Source organism: Neolamprologus brichardi, chromosome 10, assembly GCF_056152115.1.
Source record: "Neolamprologus brichardi isolate AB-2024 chromosome 10, ASM5615211v1, whole genome shotgun sequence".
In the NCBI taxonomy this organism is placed as follows: Eukaryota; Metazoa; Chordata; class Actinopteri; order Cichliformes; family Cichlidae; genus Neolamprologus; species Neolamprologus brichardi.
In genome coordinates, this window is record NC_142113.1 from 10,877,277 (window position 1) to 10,899,612 (window position 22,336).

Here is a 22,336-nt window from a genome sequence, read left to right on the forward strand (position 1 = left end):
AGTGTCAGTGCATCCATAAATAGTGCTTAGCTCAGTCAGCCTTCGGAATCACTTTACATTGTGTTGCCTGTTGTTCTCAAACACATCCTTTTAAATATGACATAAACAGTATTTTTAGCCAGTGCTGTCAATTAACTTCAGCCTGCTGCCTTCTTACCACTCAGCTCCTCTCTAAATACAAATAAAACACACCTCCCACTCTTTGCATCTAGACAAAGTCTTCTCACAACCCTCATTTTCTTTTTTCTTTTTGCCTGGTGATGATGCATTCACTGTAATAACAGAATCAAAAACTAACATTATCTGTTTGTGAGTAGATTCAGCTATAAAATCCTCTATCTACACTCTACAAATTACATATTTTTAAATATTTCACATTTCGTGTTATTTTTGTTCCTTGCAAAAGTGTGTTTAATGCTTTGCGGACATCATTTATAATGTGTATTATAACGTGCATGAGGCTCTTGACACATGGATCAGTAGCCAGAGACAGTTTTCAGTGAACCCTAAGGACTTATAGGCATATTGACTGAAACTGACACCAATCTGTGTCGCAGGCTGGTAGCCAAATACACAGCTGCACCAATCAAATAACAGAAGGATCATTTATGCAGCTGCCCTTACTCTATGCTCTACAACCTACATGCCACACATAAGGGACCTTAAATTGTCCAGGCCTCAAGTGTACCTAAATTTCAGTCGATTATGACTGATTGTGATGTTGTAACCATCCAAAGTAGACTAACTATGAGCTACAACACTGTAAAACAATGTCATGTTCTCCTGTAAAAACCACAGGTCTGTATGACATCAAGCTTGTTTTTTTTTTTGTTTTTTTTTTTACGGAACTAATCTACCCAGAATCCAGCTACATCTCTGATTGCTGCAAACATAGTGAATGTGAAACTTTAGAAGCCACAAGAGCGGTGTACCCTACACATATTACCAAATATATTCAAGCATATTATTTTACAGGACTACAATAATGAGAAACGATTAAATTCCAGAAGCTCAAATGTGGTTTTCTGTGTAATGTGGGATTTCAAAGCATGTATTTTGGGATTATTTCTTTCACACGTATTACAATCACACAGTAATGATGTGTCTTTGCCCTTTTCTTTTTTTCCTTTTTTTTTTTACATTTTATTTTACAATCAAATCAAATGTTTTTATGGTTATAATTCACTTCGTAGCTTATTGGCTTGGTTCAAGACATTTATACGTGTTTTTTTTGTTTGTTTGTTTTTTTAAACCAGGACAAAATTCACTTACAGAACTGGAGCGCTTAAAAAAGTGGGCAGTCACTGTTGTGCGCTGCTTTCCAGTGTATGCAGCTGAAATCCATTCCTCTGTTTGTATCCCGTAGATGTTTATGATATAACGTCAGAGATATTCAAGCTGTGTCTTTGCTCACAGTTGTTCTGAATTGAAATCTGAGATTTTAAGACTGTGCGTCTCTCCTCCCTTGGAGGAATTCAACAAGTAAGAAAGGAGGAACATTTTCTGGCAGTGAAAGACATTATTCACACATTTTTTTCTTTTCAGGGCGATTTACACATTTCAGATAAAACTTTGCTCCAGTGTCTATTATCAGTATTAACTCGTGATTTCAGGATAGAATTAACTGTAAAACTAACTGAGATATTTTTAATACTGGCGAAATGTAAAAAAGGTTCATTTATTTAAATCATTTAAATGCCCCTTTACATGACAGATAGATCTCGGTTGATGCCAAGATTTTTCATTCAGCTTGATGAATCTGTCCCCGTTTCGTGCCATAATTGGTGTTAGCATTCATTTGTGTCATCTACTCAGTGCTAAAGCCTTAATCTGACTGTTACCTAATAGTGGAGGCAGTGATTAAAGTGAAATAGCCACATTTAAATACCATTATGCGTAAGTAAATGTAAAATTACATAAATGTTTGCCAATCACTTGGGCACCTGAACTGCCATATTAAGAGGCTGAGTGGATACATGTAACAAGTATGATTAATGACTCCATATCATTAATTAAAATAGCTTCATGTCTGAAATATTAGCCCTGTGATTAAAATTGCGTCCCCGAGGTTTAATTTGACTTGATTTTTTATTCAGGCAGGCTGCAGTTGTCATGAGCAATCAGGCGTTTCTGAAACAGAACTTTGAAAAGCTTTGGAAAGTCTTGGGAGGCAACCTGATTGGTTTGAACCGCTGCTTTTCAAATTTGCATGGCAGCCTGGTGTTATTGCACGGCACGGTGCCATTTGAGTGGACAGTTGTGAGGAAAAATTGAACGAGATAAGTAAGGTAATAAATACAATGACATCAGAGGCCTATGGGCGGTGTACTGAAATAGCATTAGTTCAGTGGAAGTGGAGCCCAATTGCGTTATAATTTCATTTCTGGGTATACTTGACATACAGAATGATGCATAATTGAAACGGACCTGCCAGCTAGTCTTCAAATCAAACCCTTGGTGCCGACAAGGAGATTTAACAGATTTGTGTAACCAAAAAAAAAAAAAAGAAAAAAAAAAAGATAATCCAGCAAGAATGTGCAAGAGGTGAACTACAATAGCATCTCTCTGAGTTAAAGAATTTTCTATTGTGATTTTCTCCTGTCATATTAATCTACTGTTACATACACACATAGCAGATAATCCCCGACTCCGGTGCACAGTATTGAGTGATCCAATCCACTCTATTCTGCTCATCTAAACAGAGTCTTCAGTGTGCAAGAGACATTCACCATCTGCTAAGGGTTTTTTTTCCCCCGCTCCTTTTTTTGTATAATAATGCCTCTACCTGTTCTTGATTAATTTTGTGACTCACACATACAGAGACAAGAACGCTTTGTTTCCTCTTTTCAATCACCTTTCCTGTGTGTATAAAAAAAAATCAACATCTTTCCTCTGAATGTAGACATCTCTGATCATCTCCTGCGTGACGCCACAATAAAATTACATAATTCGTCCTTCACTATATTCCTCTCTACTGTCTGTCAGTTAACATCTGACAGTAGCTTTGGGCAATATTTGATTTAATACCTGTTTCATGTCTTTCTTTCTTTTTTTTCTCCCCTTTTTTAATCCTTCACCCTCAACTCCACCCCCCTCCCTCTCCTATTGTTCTTTCTTCTCTGTTCACAGAAATATGTTCAGTGACCTACTACAGTTATTCCGTTCAGTCCTATAAATTACTCTGCAGATGTTCCTATCTCTGTAAAGCGATAATATGGCTGAGCGTAGTTTTAGGGCTAAAATGTGTGAATGACTTTTACAAATATGGGTGACAACAGAGGATGTTCTGAATGGGGCAGTTCACTAAGAGAGAATTAGAGTAAAGACACAACATACCAATAACAATATCTTTGTGTTGGTCTTCTTTTTTTTTTGTATCTTGTCCCAAAATGAATAAAAGTCCAGCTGATGCAAATATTTCATCCTGTTGTAGATGCAATACGATATCTATTGGGAATAATAGCTTTTATAATGACTCTCCTCATTGGCATACATTAGAGAAAGAGTAGATGCATTATGGAAAGAACTGGTAACAATCCCAGAGGTATTGGAAGCTCCAGTTATTATCATACAGTTTGTTTTTAAATTTCCCTCCATGGTTTCCTCACTCCTCCTCTGTTTCTCTTTCATCCATTCACTTCACTGTCTTCAACCTGTATCTTTAGAGGTTGATGACTCTCCTCACAGTTCCTTGGCTGCTACCTCAAGCAAGTGTTGAATATGCATGAGTTCAGCCTCATAAACTGCTGTTCTCAGCGCTAAAGTCAGTAGGAAACCCAACTCAGCAGATGGGAGGGGTGTGGGTGGTGGATCAGAAAGAAAACTTACTGAAAGAAAAAGAAAGGAGAGGAAGTAACTTGTTTGACTTATCTTCAATGGTGGAAGATAAACCGAATTCCTTCCCTTCATGTCGGCCTTTCAAAGAGAGCGGCACTAGAGCTAGCATGCTAGCACATACTGTGAAGTTGCCTGCATGTGCATGCACTGACTTTGGAGTTCACGTGCATTTGCATGCTGCTGTTTGCGTACTTGAATATGGAAGTGCTTGAATGTGGGTATCCGAGTGCCTTCGTGAGTGCCTGTCCATTTCATTTTGCCTGAAGTCCTAGACAGTTGCCAGGCAACTGTGGCAGGCAGCTCAGCACTTGGCTGGGCAGGAGACACTTCCACATGCCCATGGTTTTGATAAGCGGCACAGGTCAGTGGTAATATGTTACCAGGTCAGAGCCACATAAGGCTAAGAACCAGTCAATTGCTGGGATGATGCAAGGATAATACAATTACATAGTAACATTTGAAATATATCTTGATTAGTGGGGTTAATCCTTTCAAAGTAATATTTCTGCTACACCACTGAGACATGATTTCTGTTTTTTAATAATCCATCCAACACTAAACACTGCACTATAGAGACAGGCAGCAGCTGTGGTTTCTTATAAATTTGGTAATCCAATTATCTCTAGATTACAGTTTAATCATACTTTTTTCTTTTCAAAATCATTATCACATTGCAGCCATTTCATAACAAACATTATTGCCTGCTCAAGACGAGGTCACTCTTTGAGGTTGCATATTCTTTGCTTACTTTGCTGATTGCAGTGGCTTCTACGTGTTTTCTTTGAATGTGAAATATCCTGTCACAGCATTTGAGGATTAAATTCAAAAATAAAAATGAATGAAAAAAACTTTTTAATTAATGCTCATTACAAGTCAAATGTTGACTTTAAGTTAACGTAGATTTTTACTGTTATTAAGCTATGATAAAGTGACACATCAGCTGTCATCATGGCTGGAATTTGCACTTTTTGTCCAAGGCAAACAGTCATATTGAAAGAAAACTCCCAAAAGTCAGCAAAATAACTGTGCACTCTGTAATGTGAATCACAATTAAGCCGGGTTAACCCAACACGACACTCCAGGCTTCAAGTGCTTGTTGACTGTAGTGTAAGTACAGTGAAGAGTGTGGAATGAGAGTTGTGTTGTGTCACACTGACTGTAGTAGAAAGGTCAATTTGGCAGGTTATCATCACCACTGTCATCATGGCTGCTGTTACCTTCATCAGCATCGCCATCACTTTCATTAATAATCGTCAACAATAAAACTTAATTTGCTATTTAACACACTTGAAAATGTGCTTTGTCTGTTCCTACCATCTGTCCACTCAGTTTCTTATACAGTGTGTTTCTTTTGTCCGCACGAGAAAACATCTAGAATGGGAATTTAGTTCATAAAACAATACTGCTTCAGGAGAAAGAATTATAACACAGTTTATGTAGACACACTGAGGCTGTGACCTTGTATATAGTTGCATACGCAAGGTTATGCTGTGCATTGCCCTGCGACGGTAAACATTTATTCAGCCACTATGCACGTTTAGGTGACATACTGTACAAACAATCTAGGATGCAGCAGGGGAGGTGGAAAACATGCCAATGCAATGCCATGAAACCAAAAATGGTTATTTATTTATTATTTATTTTGGGTGTGACAGTCACCAGTGGCTTATCCAAAGCAATTCACGGTTTACTACACTTCACCTTTGACAGTCGTCTGTCGGTTTTTAGTAAGATAATTTGAAACTTGATGCTGGGAGCATCGTATCACAGACCAAACAATGTTTGTCGTTGAATTAGTAATAAATCTGGAGCTCTGTCCTAAATCAGAGCAAAAGCCAGGAAGCAACAATATGTAATAACAGCTGTTATGTTCGTAACATCTGTGAAAAGATTTTTTTCTCAAAAATAGGCCAGATAGACTGTTGTCTTCTATTAAAGATGACTGGAGTGACACTGCACATCAGACTGCTTACTGAAACACTGTGAACGAGAACGATGTTTGTACTGTTCCCCTGAAAAAAGCCCCATAGCAACAAGGTTCATTGTCTTGACTTGAAATGTGCACATATTCCTCTAATTTCAGTACAAAGTCCAGGATTGTGGCCAGTAGTTTGCTCTGGTCACTTTGTGCAGTTTAAAACCACTAAAAAGGGTTTTACATGTAGCCCAGAAGTTCCCAGTCATCTTGATTTGTGTTCAACCTCCTGGTACATTTTGATGACGTTGCTCAGAAACTAATTTGAGACTTGGCTGCATTATGTAAAGTAGCATGTGGTCATAAACTAGTCATCTTTATTGAACTATATATGGACTGTCTCAGAGTGTAAAGCAGGCGCCAATCTGGAAAGCCAACCAGCGGATGGGGTTATTTAGGTCTGATGGTTGCTTTCGTATAATCCAGCAGGTGAAGTCACAAATTATTGTCGGATAGAAGCAGAGAGCTCCATTTTCCTTAAAGATTTCCTGTGGATGTGTGAATACTTGAATGCTTAAGATAGGCACATTCAATGACTAGCTGTATGTGTAAGCAAAGTCATACCGTTTTAAAACGTAAATCAAATGTCATACTTTTGTTTGGATGAAGCCAAGTGACCCAAAAACTCTGGGAACACGTTTTAGTTCATTTAGACTACCCTTTAGTATTATGCTAGCCTTCATTTTTCTCTCAGTCAAATTTAGGGATGACAAACTCATTTTACATTGTGGGAAACATAGAGCCCTCTTTAATCTTAAGCGGGCCAGACCAGTAAAGCCGTCCTTTCTGTCAGTGGAAAGAACTTTAATCTTTAGATATCCTAATATAAGAAAAATAAGTGAATTTTTACAGTTTTTCTACAGAAATGAAGAGAAATGCTGCTCTGTTTAGTGAAAGACATCCAGTCCAGGGAGCTGGGTTGGAGTCTTTGCTGGGTGGATTTTGGCCCCTGGGCCTTATGTTTCGAACCCCTGGTCTAACTAGAATAAAGCACCCTGGAGCTTTTGAAAGCTTTTCCTTGACCTCTCCCTGACCTCTGACCCTTTTGTCCCTTCCCAAGTGCTTGTGCCCCAACTGCCCTTGGCCCCATACCTTAAAGCTCTATTATTATTGTTATAACTCTTATTATAACTATTTGAATAGTGAATCTGGAAGGAATACACTTTCTTGTAGAAAAGGCTGTGTTGAGCTGGCTATGACCCAACAGAGGTACATACATTCTTAATGACAGAGAACATCTGACATATTAGAGGGTTGCCAAATTAGAAAGATAAATGGTAAATGGCCTGTATTTATATAGCGCTTTACTAGTCCCTAAGGACCCCAAAGCACTTTACATATCCAGTCATCCACCCATTCACACACTGGTGATGGCAAGCTACATTGTAGCCACAGCCACCCTGGGGCACACTGACAGGGGCGAGGCTGCCGGACACTGGCGCCACCGGGCCCTCTGACCACCACCAGTAGGCAACGGGTGAAGTGTCTTGCCCAAGGACGCAACGACCGAGACTGTCGGAGCCAGGGCTCGAACCGGCAACCTTCCGATTACAAGGCAAACTCCCAACTATTGAGCCACGATCGCCCACAGATAACTCTAAAAGTCTTTTTTAAAGCTTCCTCAGTCTTCACGTTCACATTTTAAGTTGCAAGTTTTGACAATTTGAGCCTTGCAATTGGAAATCGGAAAAGCCTAGAGCCATGAGAGCTTTACTGCCCCATTCATGCTCCGAGTCTAGCCACTGCCTCTGAGTTCTTTCCTTGACAATTGATGTTAAAGTGGTGGACACTAAAGATCCCGCCTCCAGATGATCGACCTGCTCGTTTTGATTAGTTTAGCCAGGCAAGGCTTTGCTTTGATGTCGCAGGCCTGATTTTCAAAGACTGGTGTTTTAATTCTTGAATGAACAGTCCTGGCTTGAAAATGGGTTATTATCATTCTAATATATCAAAGCCAACACATTTGCCACATTGCAAGTATTGTAAAACTTGTTACCGGTTAAACATTACATCTTATTGGCTGTTTTTACCTCGTCACCTCGTTAGAAAGGCAGCACAGGGTTCAGAACGCCAAAAATGATATCTGCAAAATAGGCATAATGTATATTAAAATAAAATAACAGTATTCCCTTGATATATTTGATGTATTACAATCCACTTCAAAATGTACGCAGATATACATTCAGATATAAACCATCAATGCAAAGCATCTTACACATGTTTATGCATCATATTGTGATTTTGTAGTGATGGTGGCATTCTCCTGTGGTAGGACTCAGGGCATGCAGTGGAACAATTATCTTATTCTTGTTTTATAGTACTGCTGTTTCGTCTGCTTGCGTAGGCACTTGCCTTCAGACTGCCTTCAGAGTGAGGGGTTTTCAACCTTTGCAAACATGGTCTCATGCAAGCCTCCAAAAGCTCAACACCTCATAGTTCAGCTGTACGTAGATGAGATGCTGAGTGGTTGACAAGTGGACTGGAGCAGGGAAGGGAGTTCACCAATAATCGGACAAGCTTTAAGCAAAACATCAAAAGTTAAAAATACAGCAGAGCACAGATGATGGCTGCAGTGGACACTTTTCATTGTTTTTTAACACTCAGTTTCACTTCAGCTCTTCATATGTTATGACTTTGCTCTTCTCCTGACATGTTTGAACAGCACAAGTAAGAGTAGCCCACAGGCTGGTTTTACCACAAACTTTGGACACTGTTTTGGCAGCAGATGCTCACTGCAGGTAGACGGGCTGTCCATAGCTCCCTACGGTCTACTAAGGCACTGCCAACAGGGAACCATGTTCAGCCCATTAAGCTGTCATTGGCTTTGTTTACAGACTCTAAGTTAACACAGTGCATATGGGCAGGTGGTGATGCTGTACCAGGCTCAGTGTGGATAGGTCAGTGTATTCACACTGAGTATATAATACAGTAGGTATCATAACAGTGCAGTCTGCATGCATCGTGAAGTCTTAGCAAAGTGGCTTTTAAGTGTTATTTAAAAAGTTATAACATTGCACTAACAGGATTTTTTTTTAACACTAATAAGTTAGCAAGCTGGCTTCCAGATTCAGCCTGAACTGAGATCCATGTTTCAGTGATAACAGTCACTGACACAGAGTGACCAGTGGCACCAAATAACTACATTATCCTACAGGGTAATTTACTGTTTGTTAACAGTGTTGTGGAGAAAACAGTCAGAACAGAGAGCGACCACATTAGCATGACGAGATAGCTGAGCATCTTTGTTTGCCGCAGGTTACCGACTTGCACGGTCAGCCATTTTCTGTCCTTTTTTTTCCCTAAAAATTCACTCCAAATTAGCCCCACTTTACATAATTGAGATCAAAACAGCCTTGTGCCTTATATGACCCTTAGATCTAAGCCATAATAAAACTCTCTCTCCATAAATCTTGCCCCCCAGTATTAGTTATAGGCAACAATCCGGTCGTTAAGTGATGACGTGACGAATCCTACTTCCGGGCCTAAAGTAGTCTGCATTTAATATGGCTTTTGTGTTGTTAACATGTTTAATGTTTTGTATTTTCTTCTATTTAATCTCAAAAAGCTCCTAAAACAGTCAGTGATTACTGTTGACCTCCCTCGGCTTTTATTACTGCTAATCATTTATTTAAGCTCAGTTTTTAAAACCTTAAGATGTAACTACAGCCCAGCCCATGCAGCAGTATGTGAATGACTAACCTCATATTGTGGATGGATTATCTCAATTGTTCTCCTGGCTGAAGTTTGGTCCTTTTACAGCATCCTGCCATGCGATTACATTTGTTCCTGACCACCGAGAACACTCCCGTTAATTTTTATCGAGTGGAAAAAAAGTTAGCTTGTTTATATTATGCTAACATAGCTGTGTTGCTAGCGGTCACGTAGCACATCATTATATACCAGCTAGCCAAACTTCAGTAACCCTACAAATGTCACTGCTGTTTAGTTTTCTGTCTTCATTTATGTTGGAAGTGATAACAGAGCTGTACGTTTTAATTTGTTTCCAAAACCCCGCAGTCAGGACATGCTATATTGTATTTAGATAGAAGCTAGCGAGCTAACTTTGTGCTAACTTCTAACTCCGTTAAATGTCATAAATTCCGTTTTCATGGATGCCTGGATGTTAAACTCAATTGTTACACCTGGTAGAGCAGAACGCTGATCATTTTATTAAAGATGAAAGACTTTAGACAGTTTTTCAACTCTCAGTAATGCCATAGTGATCGTTTGATATATGGACCTGCAGCGGAGTTTAGGCCCACACACGGCTAGTGACGTCAGACTTAACGACCGGATAGGAAATTGTATTTATTCACAGGAAGCGCCTGAGTAAATACTGCTAAGCAGAGCTGGCTAAATCAAAGTCGGGTGAACATGCTTGAACACGATTTTCTTTTTCAGTACATCTTCCACCTCTACAGCCACAGCTCTGAGAAGTGTGCAGTTAACTGAAATCATTTTTAGTTGTTTCACGGGTATAGAAGTCATCCAAACAGTGGAAAATTTGAAATGCTACATTTGTTACTTAGTGAAGCTGCTTGAAACACATGTAAAGTACTTTAATTCACTCTCATAAGAACAGAGCTATGTGTGTGTGTGTGTGTGTGTGTGTGTGTGTGTGTGTGTGTGTGGCATTTTGTTCAGTTTATTTTATCTTGTTGTGGGTGTGCACCAACTGTGTAAATGTGTGTCCTGGAAGTAGGTGAAACATGCCTTCTGTTGCTCTCCTCCTCTCTCTGCTGACAAGTTCTCTTAACTGTGTTGTATTTTCAGCGTGGGTATTAAAAATGAGTAATTTGGCAAGCTTTCTGTGTGAAATCTCCACAGACTTGAAGTGAGTTGGAGGCTTAGAAGTTCCTGACAATGACAGGATGCCATCTTCTGTTTGTGTGGGACACGGAAAAAGATATACACATATCCCGTCTCTTTAAATCGGGCCCTGATCCTTGATTTGGGAAAATCTATGTTTTTTCATTCTTTTCCTGTCTGTATTTGTTCTAATTTGCCCTGCAGGGTTTCTGTGCACCGGGGATCAGTCTGCTAAGGGGAACTATGGCTTGTTGGACCAGATCCAGGCCTTGCGTTGGCTCAATGAAAACATCGGCCACTTTGGAGGAGACCCAGACAGAATCACAATCTTTGGCTCTGGAGCTGGTGCCGCCTGTGTGAACCTTCTCATCCTCTCCCACCACTCCGAGGGTAAGGTTCTTTCCCTGTCCTTGACCGATTAGTAGTCACATACTCCACTCAAAGGGGATTAATATTTCAGGACAGTGTGTGGGTAATGTATTTCTTTACAGAGCATGTTGGTGCTTTTCAGTGAAAAGCCTAAAGCAGATAAAAATGCACTGCAGTATTATTCCCACGAAGAAAGGGATTCAGAGATGAGTCACTTACAGTTTGGGGCACTATGGTATTATTTCAATAAGCAGGACAAAACTCCAAAGATCAAGTAATTTGAAAGAAAACGAGGTTGTGAGTTCTGGAGTTGACAAATGGTTTTAGACAGTAGGTTTTTGCTCTAAAACCATGACTCCCCTTGGGACAAAAACCCTTTAGTAATTCCAAATAACATCATTCCACATGAAACTACAGTCACTGAAAAAGCATTGAGATGAATGAGTGTGTCTTCTTATCACTTTTCTGTCAAATTGGCCTTTTAAATGTTACAGAGTTACATATAGTGTTGTGAATCTAAACTTTTACTATGTGTTATAGGTGCATAAACTAGCCCAAACATAGCCCATTGATAGGTGGTTGCTAGGAAGCATGGTCATAAGCATGGCCTAAGATGCACCTGTGTGCAAGCTTTGTGTAATAAATGTGTACTTTATTATTTAATGTGATTTTAATGTTATATAAGGCTTAAGACATCCAACATTTTATTTTATATGTTGCTGTAATATCTTTAAGCCATCTTCAGGAATAGTTCTCCAGGCTTCTTGAAGGACATTTAAAGGTATTCTTTGGCTCTTGGCTGCCCCCCCCCCCTCCCCATCAGTTTTGACAAGCCCCCCAACACAAGTGTCTAGATGCAGCCCCAAACCATGAAAATGATTTGAGCCTGAAACTTGAAATTTAGATTCATCATTCTGTAGGACCTGTAACCATCCACATGACAGGTTCTGGATTAGGCACTAGCATCTGCACCTCATCAGTAGAAAAGGACCGTTTAGTTCTTGAATGGCGGATCTCTAAATTCTCACCAGATGTTCTGTCATTAATACTCTCTATGATTTTGGTCTGTGGAGCTGAGAAGTCAAATAGCGTTTCATTCCTTACCAAGAATTCAGATTATTATATTACTAAACTGTTAACCTTCACACAGAGAGACTAATCTTGGACGGATTAAACAAATAAAAATACTGCATGTACTGTAGGAAGCAGATTCTCGGTTGATGCAAGGGGTTGAGTCAGGAAAAAAGTCAGGAGGTCATTTGCTAAGTTTTTAAGGTTCCTATAATACCAGCTCATATTGCATGGATACTTTGATAGTTCAGGTTTCCAGGTTGAACACTGAGGCTCACAGAGTTTATATACTTTTTCCACTGAAAACACATATTACATATTACATCAACACTGATCACACTTTCCTTTATGTGCTTTGTGCATTGCTGAGAATTTCTTCTGTAGAACGTGACTGTTGGTCAGTGTTATGGCAGGTTTAATAGTGGGTGCAATATCAGAAAAACACAACTGGTTGTTTTGCATAGATTAGCCCAACTCCATTTTGAAAGCAGGCTGAAGCAACGCAAAGTCAAGAAAAAGTTGGAGGCTGAACAGTTTTTAAAGGTACAGTGTGCGTGTGTCTGTATGTGTGTGTGTATGCCGAGGAGAGATGAGATGAGGCGCTGGAGTTGCAGCTGAGAGGCTTCTTAATTGATTTCACAGGGAGAGGAGCGGGGGCGGGGCACATGCAGAATATGGGGGGGCTTAATTATTAATGACAGAATCTGCAGATAAAACAGAGGGACAGCAAGCCACTTTACATAACAGTGCAGCGGTGCAACAGTGCGAGCAGTTTTCTTTCTCTTTCTGTCCTTTTTGCTTTATCCAACAAGCCGTGCGCAGATTTGCCGCCATTTTTCTTGCTGCTGTCTCTCGTTGCATGTAAATGAAACACTTCATGTTTTTTACTCTGGTCTTCATAAAGATTTTCTCCAGCTAAGAAGTGCATCAGGATATCTACTTCATCTTGCCCCTGTAATACTCTACAATTGCTCCTCCTCTAACATATGCATTATTTAACGTGCTCTCACTGTAAGGCCTTGAAGGCACCATCAGCTGCTAGCAAAAGTGTGTCGGGGGGGGACACAGCTAAGCTGATGGAGAATAAGTGTTTGTATGTTTTAATACATCTGGTGTATATGTGTTTTTGTATAGGGCTGTTCCAGAGGGCCATTGCTCAGAGTGGCTCAGCCATCTCCAGTTGGTCGGTGAACTACCGACCGCAGATTTACACCAAGATCCTGGCCAAGAAGGTTGGCTGCACCACAGGGGACAATGCAGAGTTGGTGGACTGTCTGCGTAGGAAGAGTTTCAGGGAGCTGGTGGACCAAGACATCCAGCCTGCCCGATACCACATCGCCTTTGGTCCTGTGGTAGATGGGGACGTGGTACCTGATGACCCTGAGATCCTCATGCAGCAGGTTGGCTTTGAATTCTTCAATTACCGTACACTGTGTGATACTGTGAGAGACAGAATATCAAAAAGTATTTGATCCGCTGCGCCAGACAGAATTCTGGCTTCCACAGTTTGACTTTGATTTTTCAATTTCATTTTTCTCCATTATAATGAAAATCACATAAAATCAGAAATTCAAACCTACAAATTCAGCAGAGGATGAAAAAAATTATTTCCCCTATACTATATGAATACATTCCTGACAAGCATTACTGCTCCGTTCTGTTTTGTATGTCATGCTTTGTGTGTGTTTGTCGTGACACCAGGGCGAGTTCCTCAACTACGACATACTGCTGGGTGTCAACCAGGGAGAGGGCCTGAAGTTTGTGGATGACAGTGAAGGAGAAGATGGAATATCAGCTGCCTCATTTGACTATACTATCTCCAACTTTGTGGACAATCTGTATGGATACCCTGATGGTCAGATCCTATCCCTATTTTTCTAGACTATTACGATGTGTTTCTTTCTAAATGTTGTTGGCCTCAACAGCACTAAGCATTTATAAAAATGACATCGATTTGCTTGTGAATAGAGACTACAGTCCTTCATAAGCCAGGCTGGTCAACAGTATTCACAGTAAATTATGTTTCGGAACCTGTGGCAAAAAACATGTTTTGACCAAAAAATCTAAAAGATTTCAGCCTTACATGCTTTCACATAATGTCGCAGACAACCATGGACTCTATCATGGCATAAATGCTCACATTAACTTCTGTTTTTTCCAAGGTAAAGATATCCTCAGGGAAACCATAAAGTTCATGTACACAGACTGGGCTGACAGAGACAACAGCGACATGCGCAGGAAGACCCTCCTGGCTCTGTTCACAGACCACCAGTGGGTGGCCCCAGCTGTCGCCACTGCCAAACTCCACGCTGAGTACCAGTCACCCGTCTACTTCTATACCTTCCACCACCACTGTCAGACTGAGGCGAGGCCAGACTGGGCAGATGCTGCCCATGGAGATGAGATCCCCTATGTGTTTGGGATTCCCATGGTGGGGGCCACTGACTTGTTTCCTTGTAACTTCTCCAAGAATGACGTAATGCTCAGTGCTGTTGTGATGACATATTGGACCAACTTTGCCAAGTCAGGGTCAGTATAACACTTAATTTCAAGTGAATTATGAATTGTGTATAAAGTATTGATTATATTTGTCACATATTACACAATGACTAACTCAGTCAGACTTTTAAAAGACAAGCATTTCTGGGCATTTTACAGATGAAACATTTTTGTGTGTAAAGCTTTATGGATCAGTCCTCTGTGTTGAGATTCTGAAAGACACACAGCATACAAGAGTTTCAGTAAACGCTAACATAGAATATGGCATTTCTAAAACTACTGCCGTCCTGGAATTTTCACACACAGCCATCTCTAGAAACTCACAGAAATTCACCTTAAAAGAGTTTGGAGGAGAATTGGTGTTGTCACAAAACCTATAGTGACACAGAGGAAGAGACTGGGTTTCCATTTCTGTGAGCCATGAACAGAAATCTAAAGCAACAGAGGGCACAAGATCATCAAAACCCGAAAATTGGAAACTGATCGTTGCTTTCTCTAAATAATAGGGTCAGAAGTTGAGGACACTTGAGGACAGCATTAATCCATACACCCTGCCTTGTGTCAACAGTCCAGCCTGCTGGTGGTTCAGTGGTGCAGGGAATGTTTTTTGGCACACCATAAGAATTAATTATGAATTAATTATGGTTTGAATGCCACATCCTGCCTGAGTATTGTTGCAGACCATGTGAAACACTATGTCATAATCACACCCATTGGAGGGGAAAACACTTGGCCCCACATTGCGTTGCTGAGCTCTGAAATGCTGCAAATGCTCTTAATTGGTTAAAAGCATCATATTTTGCTGTATGTGGGGAGGGCACTGGTTAGTACCGTTGTCACATAACAAGAAGGACAAGGAGTTACTGTCACAATAAAAAATCAATAGAGAGCCCATGCAGCCACAATTTACCATCTTTTAATTGCTATTTCCAGCATTATGGTAAGACTGTTTCACATGCAAATGTTAGCTGTTTCACATGCAAATGTTAGCAAATCACACTCATTGTTATAAACATGGCAGTGAGTTCAGGGGACGTCACTGCAAGAAACTGATTATGCAGTCAGAATGTGAGCAAGGACTAAAATCTCAAAGGAATGTTTTCAAAAATCATGGAAGTCATAATACCAGTGTTGTGAGGTGCTGAGGGTAGTTTTTGGGGTCTAGTACTACTGTTTTTGTAAAGCTTCCATTATAATCAATGCTTTGTTCACTGCTCTTTCAAACTGTGGCAGCCCAGTGATTAGCATTGTTGGCTCACAGCAAAAAAGGTTCTAGTATGTAGTCTCTTGGTCCTGTATGTGCTACAGCTTCCTCCCACTCTCCAAAGACATGCACGATAGGTTTTGTGGTGATTCTAAACTGGCCATGAATGTGAGGTAGATAGAATGCTTGAAGTATATACAAAACAGCACCATAAAGTGCTCAGAGTGATCACTAGATCACCATATAAATACCAGTCTGCTGCTGTTACCACAGGCACCCCCCCCCCCCCCCCCCCCCCAAAAAAAACCCATTATGCATTAATGCCCCAAAAGAATACCATCTACAATCACAACTTCACCTCTCCAAAAGGAAGATGTCAAAACAAGTTTTCTGCAGAACATCATGTTATCCAACTTTTTCTGCCTGTGTGCCTATTTTGGAATCCCTAAGCTCCTGCACTGATTCAGAGAGATGCCTGTAGAGGCCAAGTTCCTTGCTGACTTGTGCCTCCATCCCAGCTAAAATGGCAGGTTATAAACTTTAGGAGGTACATGACAACACAAAAGCACAAGGATGACAACAACAAGCATAAACCACCTGCAGTAAAGTACTTGAAGGTTTTAGAGCGCCTAGTAATTTGCTATTCTTTCCTCTTTTACCCTCAAATGTCATATCAGTTCCTTTGTTTTGGTTGACTGACTTTATCAAAGCAAATATAAGGTTGGGTTTATAGCCTAATAATTGTGTCTTACAGAGACCCTAACCTACCAGTTCCTCAGGACACCACGTTCATCCACACTAAGCCTAACCGATTTGAGGAGGTCATCTGGACCAAGTTCAGCTCCAAGGACAAGCAGTACTTGCATATTGGCCTGAAGCCCCGTGTCAGAGATAACTACCGCGCTAACAAGGTGGCTTTTTGGCTGGAGCTGGTACCGCACCTCCACAGCCTTCACGAGGAAATCATTAACTCCATCACCACCCGTTTGCCACCTGGAGGCACCAGCCGCTGGAAGGCCCCTCATCCTGGCACTCGCTCAACACGGCACCCTGTGGTCTCTACCTACCCGCCGGAACCTGACCCTGACAGTTCAGAGAGGCCCCGCTATCCTCCCTTCCCCAGCGAGACGAGGGACTACTCCACTGAGCTGAGCGTAACGGTAGCTGTCGGCGCCTCGCTTCTTTTCTTGAACGTGCTGGCCTTTGCCGCACTTTACTATAAGCGGGACAAGCGCCATGAACTCATGCAGAGACGCCACCGCCGACTCTCCCCGCAACGCGGCACGACAATGGGCATGGGTGTTGGCATGGGAGTCGTAGGGGCCCCACCGCACAACGACCTAGCGCTGAGTCAGGAGGAGGAGCTAATGTCACTGCAGATGAAACAGCAGAGGGTGGAGCTAGAGCACGGGACCCCCTTACCGTCCCGCGGTGTCCACGGCGACCTGGAACCGCTGCGGCCTCCCGTGTGCCCACCTGACTACACGTTGGCCCTGCGGCGAGCGCCCGAAGATGTGCCACTGATGACAGCTAACACCATTACCATGATCCCCAGCACCATTAGCAGCATGCAGCCCCTTCACCCCTTCAACACTTATCCCCCTGTCCCAGCCCCGTCTACTACACCCATCCCCAGCCACAGCAACAATGCTCTGCCACACCAACACTCCACCACCCGTGTATAGGACCAGGCACAAGCTCTGCTACCCCACTCTGGGCTTACAGAGATGCACCACACAAACTGCTCCATCCAAACTCCACCTTCTCTTCTTCTTTACTCTACTTTTCTCTTTTCTCATTAAGCCCTCAACTAAAGCTGCAGTTTGTAAGATACGAAGCAGTGAAATACCTCTAAACTGTAACCGTAACTCAAGGTTGGGGGGGGGGACTTGATTAAGAAAGGTCCTTTGCCAAAACACCGTCATACTAGATGCATACCGCTTTTCCCCGTCAACGCGCTTTCAACATCTGGTGCTTTGGAAAGCCACCAAACACGCAGCTTTAAGCTTGTAGCTCTCGCAGAGGGTTCTCAGGCTCATCAACAATCAGTCAGACATGTATTGTGGTAGCTCGGTTGTTTTGCGCATGTGTTGTTGTGTCAGTGTAAAAACTATGTTTAACGCCGAATGCAAATATTCATTTTCACTCATTTAGCGAAAAAGATAAAACAGTAGCGAGCAGCTTTGTTTGAGGCAACATATGTCCCGACAAGCTGCCTGTCATGAAGCGCTGATTCCCTGAAACTTACAAATTGCAGCTTTAAAGGCCCAATCTGGAAGTGAAATTTGGCACCCTGTGTTTAGCACTCTGTCCCAACAGCTGTCCCTCCATTGTGATTTTTGGGGATTATTGTTTAGCGTGAAATGTATTTGGCGGGCCTAGAAGGAAAAGGGGTGGAATCCACTGGATAGAGAATCACGACTTTTTAATTTTAAAATGCGATTTTATTAATTAGACATATATTTACTGGTTTGTTTGTTTGAGTTTTTTCTTTTTTTTCTTTGGTTGTGATGCTAGCTGAATAACATAAAGCATCCCATGGAGATTAAGTTGCCCACGCTTAAAAAAAAACCCCAACCAAAAACAAAAGTGCATACTCACCACTGCTGCTTTCAAAACATTTCCAGATTGAGGCCTCAACTGTGGGGCGGTACAGGAAATTACTGAATCCCACTCACTTTGTGGGATGCAACCTGGAATCCAGGCTGCCCATTAGAAGTCGCTGCATTTCAGCCACACACACTCTAATCACATCCATTACATTATTTATCTTCATACCCACAATCTCTTTTGTCTGTGTTTCCACTTCAGCTCATTTAACCGCTTCTCTCGTTCTCGCTCTGCATCTGCCCTTGTAGCTCTTTTTATTAAAACCATCGACATAATCCATCTGCATTCCTTTCCTCTTTCTTGCAATCACTTCTAGACTCTCTTTTTCCTTTTGGAGTCTTTTATACAAAAACACAAGTGTAAATGATGTATTATTAATAAATTGTAAGGATATGAATGAAAAAAAAAAAGATATTCTGATATCTCGTTTTTACCAGCATTCTTGGTGCCAAGTACTGTGATAAAGTTCCTCTTTTACTGGCGTCCAGTGGACCGCCTGGAGAGGTCCACCCTGACTGTATCTTACAAAAGGAATTACCATAAAAAAAAGTGCCAACCCCTTCATCTTTAGTTTTGAACCACACACTTTTTTTTTTTAAACTTTTTCTTTTAATTCCACTCAATGTTGCACTGTGGCTGGTCTCTTCTTTAAAGGGAAATCAGATTCAATATATCCTCTTTTTCTTTTCTTTTTCTTTTTTTTAAGGAGTTTTATTAACAACTTTACTGTGTGGGATATTTGTTGCATGTTTGGATTTTTTTCTGGTTTTTTTTCTAGAAGTTAGCTTGTCATTTTGATGATTTGCCATTTATTTTATTTTGAAAATCTTTTCTTTTTAATATCCCGTTTCAATATCAGCTGCACTTTGTGGTACTTCAGAAAGTATTAAAGTATTAAGAGATGAATATTGTGTAAAACTATGATTATAACAAAGAGAGTAAATATTTCCTCTTTATTTTTTTCATTCCCTAACACACCGAGGCTGTGCTGCAAAAACTACAGGAAAGACTGATGAAAGCCTTTTTAACCCCCACCCCCTCTTTTTTCCTTTTTTTTTTTTTTTTTGCTGTTTCTCTTTATCTTTTGCAATGTTGAGCTTGCACAGTCACTGTCTCTGAATCAACCTGAAGATAGCACTTTTTTTTAAAGTTAGGGAAAAAAAGAAATGACTACTTTACACAAAGAGTCTAAATAAGGTCTTTGTCTGTGACTGGACATTAACCTCCCTCCTGCTTCAAAGTCTTTGAGGACTGCCCGACAGTTATCTTTTTTCCGTCTGCTCTTTTGTTGTCCCATGTTTCTGGCTTTTGCAAAAGGCAGGAGAAAGGCTGAGATGTATTTATGGTCAAAAAAAAAAAAGGTGAGAGAGCCTTGTATGCGCGTTTCACATCTTTCGCACAATCCAACACGGACACGGGTCACACTCTGGACAATGAGGAGGAGGGGGAAAAAACAAAACAAAAAAAACAAAGCAAACTAAACAGAAACGGTGACATTAGGACAAACGCTGGACAAACACGGTGCAGATGACAAAAATAGCGACAGTACGATCCGTCAGTGCGCAGAGGATACATTCTGAAAACCCAGTTTAACAGACATTACTCACACAACATAAACCGTGAACGCAAGGTGAGCAGGATCCCCCGTCCTCTTCCTCTCTTGTCCCCCTCCTTCCTTGTGATGTCCCGTCTGCTTAGGATAACCACACTCTGGAGCCAGACTGCCATCCCTCACGCTGGACTGGAGCAAGCTGCGAGGACAAAAGAACAACAACAACAACAACAAAAAAAGAACCCCCAAAAAAAAACAAAAAAAGGAAAAAAAAGAACCCAACAACACATAAAAACAAACTGTACATTTTTTTAAGTGTAAGCGAACAAAACTGGAATTTGTAAATATTATGTTTGTCGTTTGGTTTGACTGACTGGCCGGATCTTTTCTTTGTGACAACAGGTGCAAGTTTCGGTGACTTACATGGTTTTCAAATATGTTCGATTCTCCTTTGTTTCCTTGAACTCAAGGTCAGGTTCCAGTAGGTTGTATGGGCACAGCGTGGTTGAGGGCAGCATGAACATGAAAAAGGAATGTCTACGGCTCAGGTTCGCATAGATTGTGATAAAAATAGTCTTGCCTAAAATGTGACGTACAGGCCTGACACTATTCCATCAATCATGAAGGCAGCTTTTGAGTGAAATTAATCCCTTCATTGGTTTAAAAAAAAGAAAAAGAAAAGCCAAAGAACAGCTGCGGAGAACACACGAAAAAAGAGGAAATTGAGAAGATTTGTGAAATGAGGCTTGGAAAAAACAACATGTTAGTTCTTTAAATATGCTCAAAAATAGGAAAAAAAAGATTATTTTTTTTATTTTTCTTTGTGATGCTGTTGAATTTACTTGTTAGTGTCTCACATTGTCTCGGGCATTGTCATACAGTATAACCTGTAATTGGGAAGTTGTGAAATCCTTTGTATTCTTTTAGTCTAATTTCAAACTCTAGTACCTTTTTGCAATCTTGTCTGCACATTGAATTTTGGGGATTATCGATCCAGCTGTTTGTTAGTGAGTTTAAGTTAGCCACAGCATAAGAAAATGTGTGTTTTTCTTTCCTTCTTTCTTTTTTCCTTCTTTTTTGGAAACAAGGGATTTGGACGAGCCAACAGATAACGGAAGCACACTCACCAAGTTTACATGTTTACACTACAGTTTTGATGTTGGCTTAAGGTAAGGGGAGAAAGTATTACACTGATCCAAATATCTTCTTCTTCTTATATAAGATTTAATGCCAGAAAGGTAAAGTGAAGGCTTGCACCTGTTTGTCTGTTTCATTTGATTCAGTAAAACCTGCTTGAGGCTCAAGAGACTGTGAGAGAGCATAATGACCAGAAGGGGTTGAAAGAATTAAAGTTAATATTTCTATTTCAAATAGAAGCTATTACACACTGTATGTTGTGTATCTGAACTGGAAAACATTAAAAGACATTCTTAAACAAATGCTGTGCCATCGCTTTTATGACATGGCTGGGTTTGTACTGCTAAAAAGGTGTTTGTGGTTTGGCCACCAGGTGGCAGAGGAATTCTGCAGCATGTGAACACAACTTGGCTTCCTAGTATTTAAGTATTGCGTTAGCAGGCAAATTCTAATTTACAGAAAGACAAAACATGGCGTCATTTTAGCCTTAGTGTATGAAAGATGTTAGTTACTCTGATGTGAAGTTTCCGAAGTCCATTTTGAAGTCTGGAGAGAAGCATTTCTGCTATTGTTTCCACTGTTGTAAAAATAATTGGATGTGGCAAGGACAGGCAGGTGTAACTGTAAATCTGCATTGTCATTGGCTTCCAGTTTATGATTTACAAATTAGTAGGCCATGAGCAGTTTTGTTTGTTTGTTTGTTTGTTTGTTTTTAATTCAGTTTGACCCAAAATGAATGAATGAGCCAATAAATTTGCCCGGAAAGTGTTTATAGTAGTCAAGATAGAAAGGACCAGAAGCTGTTTTTTGCAACCACAACCACCTGCTGACCTTCAGATAAAATGCGAATTTAAAGCACTTCCTCATTGCCTTCCTATTTTGAACTTCAACTTCAAAGTTTCGTCCATGTTTTAGATCATCTATGGTTAGAGTGAGTAAAAATTAATTCCTGGATTTCAGATTTAGTCACTGCCAAGAACCTCTGGTCTGGTTAAAAAAAAAAAAAAAAAAAAAAAGCTATTTAGCTAGTAGTTATTTAGTAAGCTAGCTTAATTACATGCTAGCTAGCTCAGTGTCTAGCTTACAGTACTTAATGTTGGCTAATAGATGCAGAACTCCTGCTGAAAGAATTTAACAATGGAAAGAGTCTGATTAATGTAAAACTTTAAAAAGGGGTTAAGAAGGCAAGAAAAATAAAGAAAGAAAAAAATTACAGAGTTAGTTGCTAGTGTTTTTGAAGGCATGTGTTGTCCCACTAGAACAATAAAATGGA

The 22,336-nt window shown here is 40.6% G+C and overlaps 1 protein-coding gene across 2 annotated transcripts in view; it reads left to right on the plus strand.

Annotated features, from left to right (window-relative positions):
• The window catches only part of nlgn2b (neuroligin 2b), a 65,572-nt gene extending 44,226 nt beyond the window's left edge, over positions 1–21,346 (plus strand). The window contains exons 5-9 of one of the 2 annotated variants that reach the window (XM_006799475.3): positions 10,826–11,011; positions 13,196–13,461; positions 13,763–13,916; positions 14,224–14,590; positions 16,519–21,346. In XM_006799475.3, the coding sequence (XP_006799538.1) occupies positions 10,826–11,011; positions 13,196–13,461; positions 13,763–13,916; positions 14,224–14,590; positions 16,519–17,449 (1,904 nt within the window). In that variant the 3' untranslated portion in view covers positions 17,450–21,346. The remainder of the gene's footprint in view (positions 1–10,825; positions 11,012–13,195; positions 13,462–13,762; positions 13,917–14,223; positions 14,591–16,518) is intronic. The other variant, XM_006799476.3, reaches the window with a different exon arrangement.
• The last annotated feature ends 990 nt before the right edge of the window (positions 21,347–22,336 follow it).